The 13,019-nt window shown below is 35.2% G+C and overlaps 1 protein-coding gene across 7 annotated transcripts in view; it reads left to right on the forward strand.

The window, feature by feature from the left end:
- The window catches only part of pum (pumilio), a 369,798-nt gene that overhangs the window by 296,031 nt on the left and 60,748 nt on the right, over nt 1-13,019 (forward strand). For 3 of the 7 annotated variants that reach the window (XM_070111628.1, XM_070111630.1, XM_070111638.1), the window contains one exon: nt 8,782-8,823. The exons of the other annotated variants lie outside the window; for them this stretch is intronic. In XM_070111628.1, coding sequence (XP_069967729.1) covers nt 8,782-8,823 — 42 coding nt within the window. The remainder of the gene's footprint in view (nt 1-8,781; nt 8,824-13,019) is intronic. 7 annotated transcript variants of the gene reach the window in all.

The following is a 13,019-nucleotide window of genomic DNA, read 5'->3' on the forward strand; positions in this document are numbered from 1 at the left end:
ATAAATTTGTGTGTGTGATGTAATGTGTATGAACTCGCCCGCAGATTTATGATTTTTATGCCAATTAATGAAAAGAAAAAATAAGATTTCGTATGTTGTCATGTTTGAAGGCATATTAAAGGAAAAGTTTGGGTTATTTGTAGATATATATATATATATATATGTATATAAACATGTGTATAGATGACCCTTATAAAACAAACACAAACTAACAATTTTATGTTTGGGAAAAAATACTTTTCTTGTTGGTGATCTAGGTGTGTGTATGCCGTGCGTTGGTTTTTTACAAGTGCTATGTATAGGTGGGCACAGTTACCCTTTTTTTAAGATTCTTATGAGCGCATCAATATTTATTAAATCGTGTCATAAGCTAAAACCACTTACTTATCTATTTTCTCTATACTGCAATTGTTTATTCGCATATGTACCTGACGTGTGACGGACGGCTTATTCATGTTTATAGATATTGGAACAAATTAATGTTTCTTTTTTCTTCATTTTTTTGTTTTATTAAAATACAAAATGGTTGCCCAGCGCTAATGAATATTTATAATCTAAGTATATTCAAACCATAGTTTCAGTAATTTTGATGACTTAAAAAACTCACTTCATAAATAAATTCAAATTTAACTTATTCATATAATACATTTATTAAACATTTATTAAATAATTATTAATAATGTTACCACTTCTATATTTGGCGTTCTTACATTAAAACAAAAATACATATATAGATGTTTAACTTAAAGCCCACTTATGTCTCATGCTTACAATGTCGTTAAGAGCGTTAATCTTCCACTTGCCAAGCCTATCGTAGCATGCATAATGATCACTATATCGCTGGTGTGCTAATAAGCATCCATTCACCCACACCATACATTATTATCACATTTCACTCTACCACTCCCTTTCCCATGCGCACTCCTTATTTTTGGCGCGCACGTAAAGCCATGTCGAAGCACTTGTCAGCCAATTCAATGCCAACTACACAGCATGGCAAAGAGCGCGTCTTTTCATTTCCGACTTCAGTGTCTGCCTGCTGCTTGCTGCCGTTGGTCGCTTTTGTTCGCTTGTGCTTGGCGATTCGCGTAATCATCGTCACCATAATTTACAATGTGCTATCCTTCGTTCAAACATGCCCGCCCCGAGAGTTACATCGGTGCGCTATTATAGTAAGGGCCATCTGCTGTTTATTTAATGATTTATGTCATTTTGTGCTACTCAAGATCCATAAAATGTTGCTCTCGTTATTCGTTTGGCCCACGCCCTGCTTATTGCTGCTATTGAGACATATTTTTGTGGTTGTTGTTGTCATACTTATACTACTATGTGTTAAAATGAAAAGTCTGTGGCAAAAAAAAAAAAAAAAAAAATTATCGCGCCTTGTATATGCTCGTTCACAGATTTATTGTCACTATATTTTCAATTCGCTGCGGTTTTCTTTATTTGCATAGTTATGCGCTTGACTTTTACAGTTTTATTTCTTTATATAAAACTTGTAGTCATATTTCACTTGTTTACCAGCTTCGAAAGGTTTATTAACAAAAGATTTTGTAAAAAGCGTAGCAAATGAAAAATATAAAAAAAAAATTCGAATAAATATTTGGAAGATTATAGCAAGCGTGTCATTTAGGTGCTTTTCTCAAAGTGATAACTTTCTAAAAATTAAGTTGTAGAAACAAGAACACAAGAGCAATCTACAATCTTCTTGAAATTTCAATAGTTAGAGTATTCAAAGAACTGACACAGCACAAAATGTTCAGAGTTCTTAACATTTCGTCTTTGTCTGTACTGTTTTTAAACGCATGTTTTAACTGAATTGCAGTTATATGTCTAGCTTGGCTTGTGGACATTTCGTTTTATACATTTTCATGTTCATCTGACCGTTTCATGCTTTAATTCTTCAAAACTCCGCGCTGCTATACACATTTATTTCACTCCCGCTTATCTTTTGACGCTTCATTCTGCGAATAACGCGAGTTTCATTCATTGTTTTATGAACGCGCGGTTACCAAGCGCTTGTTTCCTGTTTCCTTTTGTAACCAAACATGGCTTCCTTTTGTATTTTGTACTTTGTACATCATCATACACCAGCTCATGCCACTTAATGTATTCTTATAGGCTGTTGTTTGGCTGCTTGTCTATCGCTGATGGTGCCACCTTTTCCCTTGCTTCGCCATCACAATCATTTGCACTGTGCGGCAGTATTTTGTGTGCAATTATAGCTGCTCATCCTGACGACCGACAAACCAACCGCTAAACGATTACGTAGAGGATGTCACAGCGGAAGACAACAGCGCAACGTCAACTGTGCAAAATACAACTCAAAAATCCGCTTCCGCTTTCGGGCATTTGCAGTTTTTCGTCAACTGGTATCCAACTGCTCCTTGCTTACGCGACGATGCGCCCACTGATAATACTCGAACGTCCGCTGCAGCTATTCGGAGAGTTTCCTATCTCTGTGTATTCTCGTTTTTGCGCTGCTGCTGGCATTCCTTATTCTTTGTATGACTGTCGCTTTTATCAATGCTGTTGTGAAGTTGTGAACGGCTTTGTGTTGTCGTCCGCAGTTTTGAGGTCGATATTGCATTTTCCCTCTTCTTTGTCTACTATACACACTATGTCTGCGCTGTGATATTTTTTATTTTTAAATTTTAAAGTAATTTGAATATATTTTGTAATTTGCCATAAAAACTTAAATTTTTTACTTTGCTATCTATATTAAATGCTGTAAAAATGTAAAATTTTCGAGAAAGATTTCCATTATAAATGAATCATATTCAAAACAAATCAGTGAGTGTTATTGTACCTCTGCTGCGCACTAAATCTATGATTATTTACTGAGGAACTATACAGCCTAAATTAAACTTATATCTTTAGCAATACATCTAAGCTACAAGCTACGTGCACGATAGCCACATAACTCTGCTATAATGCCTGCTGATCAAATATTTTGCTGAAACTGTTCTAGTAAAAAGTACACTACAATCCAATATGCATATTTAGTTTGGTATACTGCCAACACTATCTACCATCCACTGTGCACCGCGCTCACGCTCAATAGTTTGCATTTACATGATTCTTGTAAAACAGCACTTTTGCATAAAACATGAAGTCGTGTAGTTTTGATCTGGCATGCTGCTGCGCCTAAATGTATGCAACAACGTTTGATGAGACGTTTGTCTGCATACATTTCAGTTTACTTGTGCGCAGTTTTGCCTTCTACTGCTGTACATGTGTAATACCGAAGAAAATCTCGTTATGAATTTTTAAGTAATTTCACTTTTCTCTATATATTGTATATATCTATCTTTAGAATATTTTGCGACTACATACCATCGACTGTTCTTCGCGCGCTGCCTCCCCTTTCATTACGCTGTCTTCGCGTTAGGTATCTTATTTACTTGCTGTTGCGTTATTATTATTATTTTTTTTCTTTCAGTTGCCTTTGCCATTCTGTTGCACTGTAAACTAATTTGAAATGTGGTTTTGGTGGTATTTGCTTGTTTTCCCCGTCGCCACGACAGTCTCAAGAAGTGGCTGTGGATGAGCTTTGTGCGAAGTACGAAATTCGAGTGAGACAAGTGTGCGCAAGGAGTGGCCGCAGGCGCAGGTGTGGTTGCTGTGGCATATTCGCCTTGTGGCGGCGTACAAGATGTTGCTTGGTTGCCTTTTGCAGCTGCTATAGCTTGTTGCGGTGGCAGCACCCGTCAGCCACTTACAAAATATTTTCCGCTACTTCAGTATGCTTAATAAAAATTTAATATATAGTGCGTAAAATGCGCAAGGACTTCAAATAAAAAGTTCATGGCGCGCATCTGAGTATGGAACGTTGCGGGCGACGGGCGGGCGGGCGTAAGAAAAGCTTGCAAAATTGTGGAAATTTAATTTAAAATAAGAATATATAAAATTAAATAATGTAATTTTACATATTTACTTTTCATTATGTTGTTATGTACACTCCTTCTTCAAATCGTCTTCTTACCTAGCTTGACAGGTATACAGCAGCAGCTTTGCTGCGCCGCGTTTCCTTACTAAATTTTTGCGCGCCATGAAGTTTTCAATTTTAAATAAATATTAAATGAGCAACTTACAGTTAGTACATATGTATGTATGTATGTACAGCATAAAGCACACGCAACTAAACCCCTCTTAAAGTATTGCTTATAACATGTTATTTTTAAAATATTGTTCTCGTCTGGTCGTCTCCTTACGGCACTATAATTTGCTTTTCTTTCTGCTTCACCGCTACCACTCTACCACAATCCTATTTGTCGCAAATTAGTTGAAATCGTGTTTCCATCTCAGCACTTGTCATAGTAACCGCATGTCAACGCGCCACATTTGTTTGTACACAAGCGACCAACCGTGTGCTGTTTACAATATCTCATTAAAATTTGAATCACCACAAACAGCAGTCACCATAATGTGCCCGTTGCACGTCTACTTACTTGCAACCGCAAATGTATTGTTGTTCACCCACATTATATAGCATTTTCACGTCCATATATCGCACTAACCCCATTATATTCGCTACTTGAACTCAATTAACACTTCATGTAATTTACGCCAATTAGCAAATAATTAACACCAAAGCCTCGCAAATATATGCATACATCTGTGCACTATACCGCTTACCGTAATACCTAATTTGTATTTGGTCCGCTAACTGTACAAAATCCGTTAAGCCAAACCAACATCTTCCAAGTCACATGCATGCTGCTGCCCGCAACCCTTTGTTAGTGGAGCGGTGATTACATGTTACAACAACAGCTGCCACACTGCAGTTAAATGCGTGCAGTAGTTGTGCGTTTTGTCTAAAATTTTGCTTTTGACACTGTCATTATTTTTTGGTATTAACAAAAATCTAAGAAATACACGATCATTGCAACTGTTACCACTACACCCACTATATGGTCGGTAAATTTGTTTATTTTTGTTTTTTCGACGCTCTTTCCTGCACTTCACTGCCATAATTGAGTGTCTGTTATGATGTCCTTGTTCTACAATGTTTTGATTCCGGCCTGCTTGTGTCAACTTTCTGCTCTCTACTAATAATTTTTTGACACTCCATTGCCATGTTTTTCCTCACGTCGAAACAGCGTATATATGTATCTGTGTATGTGTAGGTGCATGCATGCACATGTAGCCACTCTTACGGTCTGCTGTACTTAATTAATTCAATAAATACAAGGAAAACCGTTAACTTCGATTGCACCGAAGGCATAATGTCCTCCACAAATACAGAAGATTCCTTACAAGAACTTTGAACGGTTTGTTTGTAGGGCAGCTATATGTTATAGTGGCTCGATCTGAACAATTTCTTCGGAGATTGTATTATTGCCTTAGACAATAATCCGTGCCAAATGGCATGAAGATATCTCGTCAAATAAAAATGTTTTCCATGCAAGCACTTGACTTCGATTATTCAGTTTGTATGGTAGCTAAATGCTATAGTGTACCAATATCGGCCGTACCGACAAATGAGCAGCTTCTTGCTGAGAAAATGACGGGTGCAAAATTTCAGATCTATATATCAAAAACTGAGAAACTAGTTTGCATATATACAGACGGACAAGGCCAAATCGACTTAGCTCATCACGCGCTGCTCATTTATATACTATACACTTTAGTGTCTCCGACGTCTCCTTTCGTGTGTTACAAACATCATGGTAAACTTAATATACCCTGTTGAAGGTATAAATATTTGCCTTGTGCGGTATCCAGTTTTTGCGCCGTGTTTGTCCACCCCTTAGCAAACATAATTACAATATTTACTTTGCTTTGCGGCGTTGTTGTAAAGTAAAATTGACAATTTACTTATATGTTAAAAGTCATTTGTAGTTAGAGTACATTTTTAAATATATTAAGTTTTTCAAATAAAAAAATTCAATATGTAGGCATAAATTTGTGCTTAAAATTATTATGCTTCCGGCTCTTATGTTGCCCCCTCTACCAACCACTCGTTATATTTTATCCTAAACAACAAAAATGTCATACGTGTTCACTTCACTTTTTCGTTTACTTGCGTGTTCATATGTTTTGTTGCAGTAAGCCGCTGCGAAATCAACTAACTGTATTTAGAGAAAATCCTTATGAAAATTACCAATATTTACTTTCCAAATGACATGCCACAAATGAATGAAAATCCCTTGTCAAGTTCGCTCAATGATAAAATATGAGAACAACTGTCACGTTGACAGCTGAAAACATTGCGCAATAGAAAACTTTCTTGCATACGCACACATGTGTATCTCACAGTGGTGTGCGTGTGTAAGCGCTTAGGGGTTGGCCGCATTTTGAATAACAGGTAGCATAAATACACACTATGCCACTTCTACGCGTATATAAGTACATACATATTTTTTTGTTTTTTTTTACAAATTCTCTTTCTGCTTTTTGCTCACCACTTTTATACCTACTGTTGATGCTGGCATCGATTTAAACGTTTGACGACACTTTTGTGTGCAATTTCTTTAAAAGCTTCAATATAATCTTACAAATGTTCGAAAAGTTTCAATGTGAAGAAAATGAACTGCAACATAGGAAATAAATATAAAATGCAAAAAAAAAAATGTTTTCCTTTTTACAAAATTGTACGCGCCACATTGTTCGAGGTGTTTTGTTGACAAAACGCTCGCTCCAATTTCCAAAGTGGCTTTGCTGGCACTAACCCATTTCTTAAATTGTCACATAAGCATACAATGTTTACCAATATATTGACCTTTAGAGATTTGCTGTGAAGACATGACACACAAAAGGTTGATTGGTTAGCAACATTTGGCAGCAGCGTTCAATAGTTGTTTTTGTGGTAGCTGATATTTATGCTTCTGCGGCCAGTTGCACATTAAACCGACTTTACAGGCGGTTTAAAATCATACTTATTTATTTATGTTTTTCTTTATAAAGTTTTATATATGTTGCTTCTTGCCTGAAAATCGTTTCTTGTGCAAGCAAGCGACTTGTTGCCTTCATGCGATTGAAGTAGTAGACATCTCGCTCTACTCCCTTAGCGTGGAATACTTCAGTGCTTTGCTTGTATTTCTTTTTTCCCCCTTTTATCCTATCCCTCTGCCATGCGGTACTGGTATCTCAGTAACGTATAAAGTCTGCCTAAAAGTTTGTTACTTGGTTACCAAATTGTTCAATCTCCACAAATCCTCCAACGTTCCTCGTCCTTCAGAAAGTGGCAAATAAAATAAAGTGTCACTTATTATTGCTCAGCCTAGCATAAGCTGTTGATTACTACAATATTAAGAACGCACGAATAACTTTGGTGCGCCACACCAGACCAGTGGCTCAGCAGCCAACCGACCGACGGACAACGTAGTAACTTAAGCCTTTGCATATAAATGCGCTTAGAGGTAAAGTGTTAGTAAGATTGTTGTGCAACGAAAGGGTTTGGTGCAACAAAAATAGAAAATAAGTGTATTTGGCAAGGCTGCTGAATGGAGCGCGCTAAGGGAAACCATATTCATATGGACTTCGTGTATTTGGTATTTGCTTGTGCTGCCATTACCCATGTCTTGCTCAAGAAAGTTATGTATGTATATGGAGCCATGAAAATGTCGACAACTAGCATGGCAATAAACAGTGTTTGCTGCTTGGCGCTTGTGTTATATTCTGTTGCCAATGCCAGGACTCACATAAGCTTTCACAGCGCACTGTGCTTTGGTGTACACTTCACTTTGTTTTTGTTTTTATTTACTATTTCTAATTCCTGCTACTTCTAACGCTTCTTAGTGTGCCACAACTTTTGGTATATTTTTTATATAAGTAATTCCGTAAATATGTTTTCCTTTCAACAACGAACGCTCTCTTGCAGGCGCCTACGTGCAGCTAACACTCTCAGACACGTTTGAAGCCTTTCATAATTTGCCGACACATGTCAATGCTGAAAATAGTAACTTTAGCACTTCAACACAAGGTCACACGGTCCGTGGTGCATATATGCATGTGGGTTGGTCAGAGGGAAATAAATAAATAAATAAAATAATAAAAGTTGGTAACTGAAAAGGCTTCAAGAAAATAAGCAATGGTAGCTTAGTAGAACAAAAAGGACTTGAGCTATGAAAGAGTTTTTGCAGCGAAACTTGAAATGAAATGCAATGCACTTACTTTCACCATTTGCTTAACCGTTAGTCACTGCCACACTTTCTCCAGTGTGTTCTCTTAACAGCGCGTTGTTGCCTTACCTTCTTACTTTGGTTTTCCAGTTCTCACTTTTTTATGAATAACCAAGTCTCTTATGTTGTGCGAAATTGCTTTTCTTTTGAAATCAAATACTTTGTTTTGGTCCAGACATCGCTTTTATTTATTAGCATATCATTTACAGTTCGTCATTTCAATATAGACTTGTGTACACTTCGTGTCTTGCACTTCAATTTGCTTTCACACTTTTTTCGAGTTCAAAACACAGTGCGAATGTAAAATATAACTAAATTTAGTTTTTTGACATTAATAGTAGCATCATAGTTTCAGAGCAGCTTTGATTTAAGTGACATATTTCAGCAACTTATCACCGCAGTCATATTCATTTCGAACCAAAAACTAACGTTATTTGAGCTGTCACATAATCAACTCCGCACGTCTCGATTTTGTAGAAATTTTCTTTGGCATACATATGTATATTTTATGCAATTAAAGTTAGAATAAATAGTGGTAAATTACAATTTGAATGAAATAATAAAAAAACTAATAAGACTAATTAAAAAAAAGCTTGAAAACATATTTTTGACATGAGACACTAATTTTTCTTTTATTTTTTGTATTTCTTTTTAGGTAAGTGATGACGTGCTAACACTAGCCTTGAATCAGAATCAAGTAAGACTATTTTTTGTTTTTTGTTTTTTATTATATTATTTACATTGTTTTTTATTATATTATTTACATTATTTTTTATTATATTATTTACATTATTTTTTATTATATTATTTATTTAATTTTTGATTAGCACACAATTTCCAAAATGTTGGAATAAAAACCTTTATATCTATATATATAGCAATATGTCTATATTAGAGCTCTTGGTATTCGCTTAAGCGACTAACCGGAATAATCGGATAGGGCATTATTTGTATAATAATATTTGGTTTGCAATAACCGGATAGTCGTATGTCGTCGACTATTTGATTAACCGACACACATATCTATCTATTTGCTCAATTAGTAACTATACGACTTGTGTTCAAGGGAAATAGTGAATTTAAAATTTTTTTGAAAGTACTTATTTATTCATCAATATCTATTTTGTCGCCTTTAAAGTAATCCCCGTCGGATATAATACACTTGTGCCAACGCATTTTGCAATTCTCGAAGCACTTCTGAAATGCCAACAGATCTTTCTTCGATTTTGACTTGAGCTCAACAATTGTGGCAAAACGCTTTCCTTTCATTGGTTTCTTCTGTTTTGGGATTAAGAAAAAGTCGCAGTGGTTGAGAAGGTTTCTGAACGAACATTGCTGCCACACATTTTATGCAAAAAAAAAACATTCGAGAAAATTTAATGAACCGATTGAAATGCCAACACTCTCTGCAACTTCCCCAATAGTGACTCGACGATTTTCAAGAACAATTTGTTTCACTGTTTCGATATCTTCTTCGCTTCTTGACGTGGTCGCACCTCCAGGATGCTCATCGTCATCAACATCTTTTCGGCCTTCTGTAAAGCGCTTGCAACACTTATAAACAATTTTTTGAGACAAAGTGGACGCACCGAATGCCACAGTCAACATTTCAAGTGCCTTGGAGCACTTTATACCATTTGAACACACCTCGTATGTAGTTATTGTGTCACCATTTGTAATTGACTGCATTAAGCGGCTGTTTAACGTTATGAATTGTTATGTTATTATGAAAGTCGCATTATCGTGGGTGACGCTGACAAATATTTTATGAAATAAAAATATCAATTTTTTACAAAGAAAACTAAGCATATATTGTATTTGCTGAAAGAAAGTTTACACTTGTGGGTACATATACATACATATACAAATACTAGAATATCAAATTGCGAGCAAAAACACCAAAAATTATTCATGTTGTTGTATATTCAACTGAAAGCTAATATTTGGCAATCAATACAAACTTTATTTTTGATAATAAATTTTCCAAAAATTTTAGCAATGTTAAAAGTTTATTTAAAAACACACATAAGCACTGTAATGCAACAAAATTAAGCCTTGTATTGCAGTAGTTGCACGATTTAATTAAAATCAATTAAATGCTTTCCCAACTAAGCTTAAATTAAACACTTAAGTTTTTGAGTTTTGCTGGAAACCACTAATGGCAACCAAACTCAAAATTAATGTAAATAATTATTTATATAAAGGCTTGTTTGCCTAATGCGCATATGCGAGTATTTCTTAGTAATTAAAAATGTTATTGCTACAAATTAAGTAATATTGCAAATAAATCGAAACTTGATTAATATTTTGTGATTGCATCAATATTTCTAATTTGCATTAAATTTACGTTCAACAATGACCACACGCTATACAATGCCAGTCAATCAGACACGTTGACATAATGACATACCGTAGCTCTATTAATATTAACAGCGTTACACGAATATTATAAATAAACCCGATTATTTATTAATTCATCAGACTGCTTGAGTGAAAATCGGCTCAAAAATCAATAATATTTATAATTTAAATACTTATTGACTAAGCATAAAGCGCTTGTGCAGTTGTGCTCATTTGCTTGAAAGCATACCATTTGTTTTACAACAACGTGCTTAGCATGTTTATTAATATAAACTTGTATACTTTAATGAAAATAATAAAATCTAGCATTGAAAATCAAAGTTGTAGTCGAATAGTAATGGCTTGCCCACAGATATATTAACATTGAGTGTCACTTTTTGACACCGTTTACATGGTTTACAATTACATTATTTAAAATATACGTAGACGGTTTTAAAATAGTATAATTACAGTATGTGTCATGCATTCATACAAAAAGTTTCAAAAGTTAATTGAGTCATGCACACAAAGACGGCTTCACGCATAGTTACACAAGTTCATGTAAATGTAAAAAAAAAACAGCAAACTGCCGAAAAATCCTTCGACAGTGACAAATAACCATGAAATGTTTATGTCAATTGCTAAGCAATTAACATATGCATTATTTTGACTATTATCACAGCAAAGGTTACTATAGTTAATGTTAAACTGGGTGCAGCAATTTTTGCTCTACCAAACATGTTACTTATACGCCCTGAAGCACCAAGTAATCAAAATGGTGAGCTGTTGGCTGTGACTATATATATTTTATTCTTGCTTAGCTTAAATATATACTGGTGTACAAATTGTTTTTCGATTAGTAATCTCTTAAATGTTCTTGATTTTTTTAAATTTTTTTATAATTATTTATTTTTTTTATTATTATTATTTTTTTTTTATTATTATTTTTTTTTTATTATTGTTTTTTTTTTTATACTCTCGCAACCTGTTGCTACAGAGTATAATAGTTTTGTTCACCTAACGGTTGTTTGTATCACCTAAAACTAATCGAGTTAGATATAGGGTTATATATATATAAATGATCAGGATGAAGAGACGAGTTGAAATCCGGGCGACTGTCTGTCCGTCCGTCCGTCCGTGCAAGCTCTAACTTGGGTAAAAATTGAGATATCTTTATGAAACTTGGTAGACATGTTTCTTGGTACCGTGGTATTGCAGATGGGCGTAATCAGACCACTGCCACGCCCACAAAACGCCATTAATCAAAAACAAATAACTTGCCATAACTAAGCTCCGCAATAAGATACAAGACTGTTATTTGGTACACAAGATCACATTAGGGAGGGGCATCTGCAGTTAAAACTTTTTTTTTTAAAGTGGGCGTGGTCCCGCCTCTAATAGGTTTAATGTGCATATATCCTAAACCGCTAATGCTATAATAACAAAATTCACTATAAGCAAATGTTTTTAGCACTTCTATTGACGGTGTGAAAATAGTTGAAATCGGGTGGCAACTCCGCCCACTCCCCATATAACGGTACTGTTAAAAACTACTAAAAGCGCGATAAATCAAGCACTAAACACGCCAGAGACATTAAATTTTATCTCTGAGATGGTATAAGATGACTTTATAGGAACCGCGTTCAAAATTAGTCAGTGGGCGTGGCACAGCCCACTTTTAGGTGAAAACCCATATCTTGAGATCTGCTCAACTGATTTCAACCAAATTCGGTGCATAACGTTCTTTTCATATTTCTATGTTATATTGCGAAAATGGGCTAAATCGGATTACAACCACGTCTATTTCCCATATAACACCATTTTCAATTCCATCTGATTCTTTCACTTTCCACTATGCAAATCAGGTAACAATGATTATATCGGGGTAAAACTTTGCGTGAATAATGCAATTAAAGTATGCCACCTTGCGGCCAAAAATTGTCTAAATCGAACCAAAACTGTTCAAACCCCTAAGTACTAAATATGTGGACCCCAGTGCCTATAGTTGACCTTCTACCGAAAATATCAGTCAATCCACAAAGAAATCTCAAACGAGTATACCATTTGACTTTGCGAGAGTATAAATGTTCGGTTACATCCGAACTTAGCCCTTCCTTACTTGTTTATTATTATTTTTTACCAAACTCTATTTGTATCGCACCAATCTCGTGGCTATTAAAAAAAACTACTGCATTTGCGAAATCTTCAGTATCAACAACAATATTCTACAAAAAATTAGTAACTGTAAAACTCTTGTTATCGTTCGCTGTTTAGCAGTGTTGAAGTGTGTTATGCAACAATATGTTTCTACCATAAAAAAAATAGTGAGTTGCACGACAGGCTACACAGTTGTCAGCTTGTGCCACGTGAAATAAGCAAATTTGAGCGACGCTGAGGTATCTGTCAATGCTCAGACTTTTTGACACTTGCTATGGAATGGGATTTGAAAGTGTGAGTCATTGAGTACCTAATATTCGCAATTTTTCACTGTATACACATATATCCATGTAAATCAAAAAATCATACATTCAAAAAATTCCTTTGTGTGCTACA

This window comes from Bactrocera oleae, chromosome 2 (genome assembly GCF_042242935.1).
Source record: "Bactrocera oleae isolate idBacOlea1 chromosome 2, idBacOlea1, whole genome shotgun sequence".
NCBI lineage: Eukaryota > Metazoa > Arthropoda > Insecta > Diptera > Tephritidae > Bactrocera > Bactrocera oleae.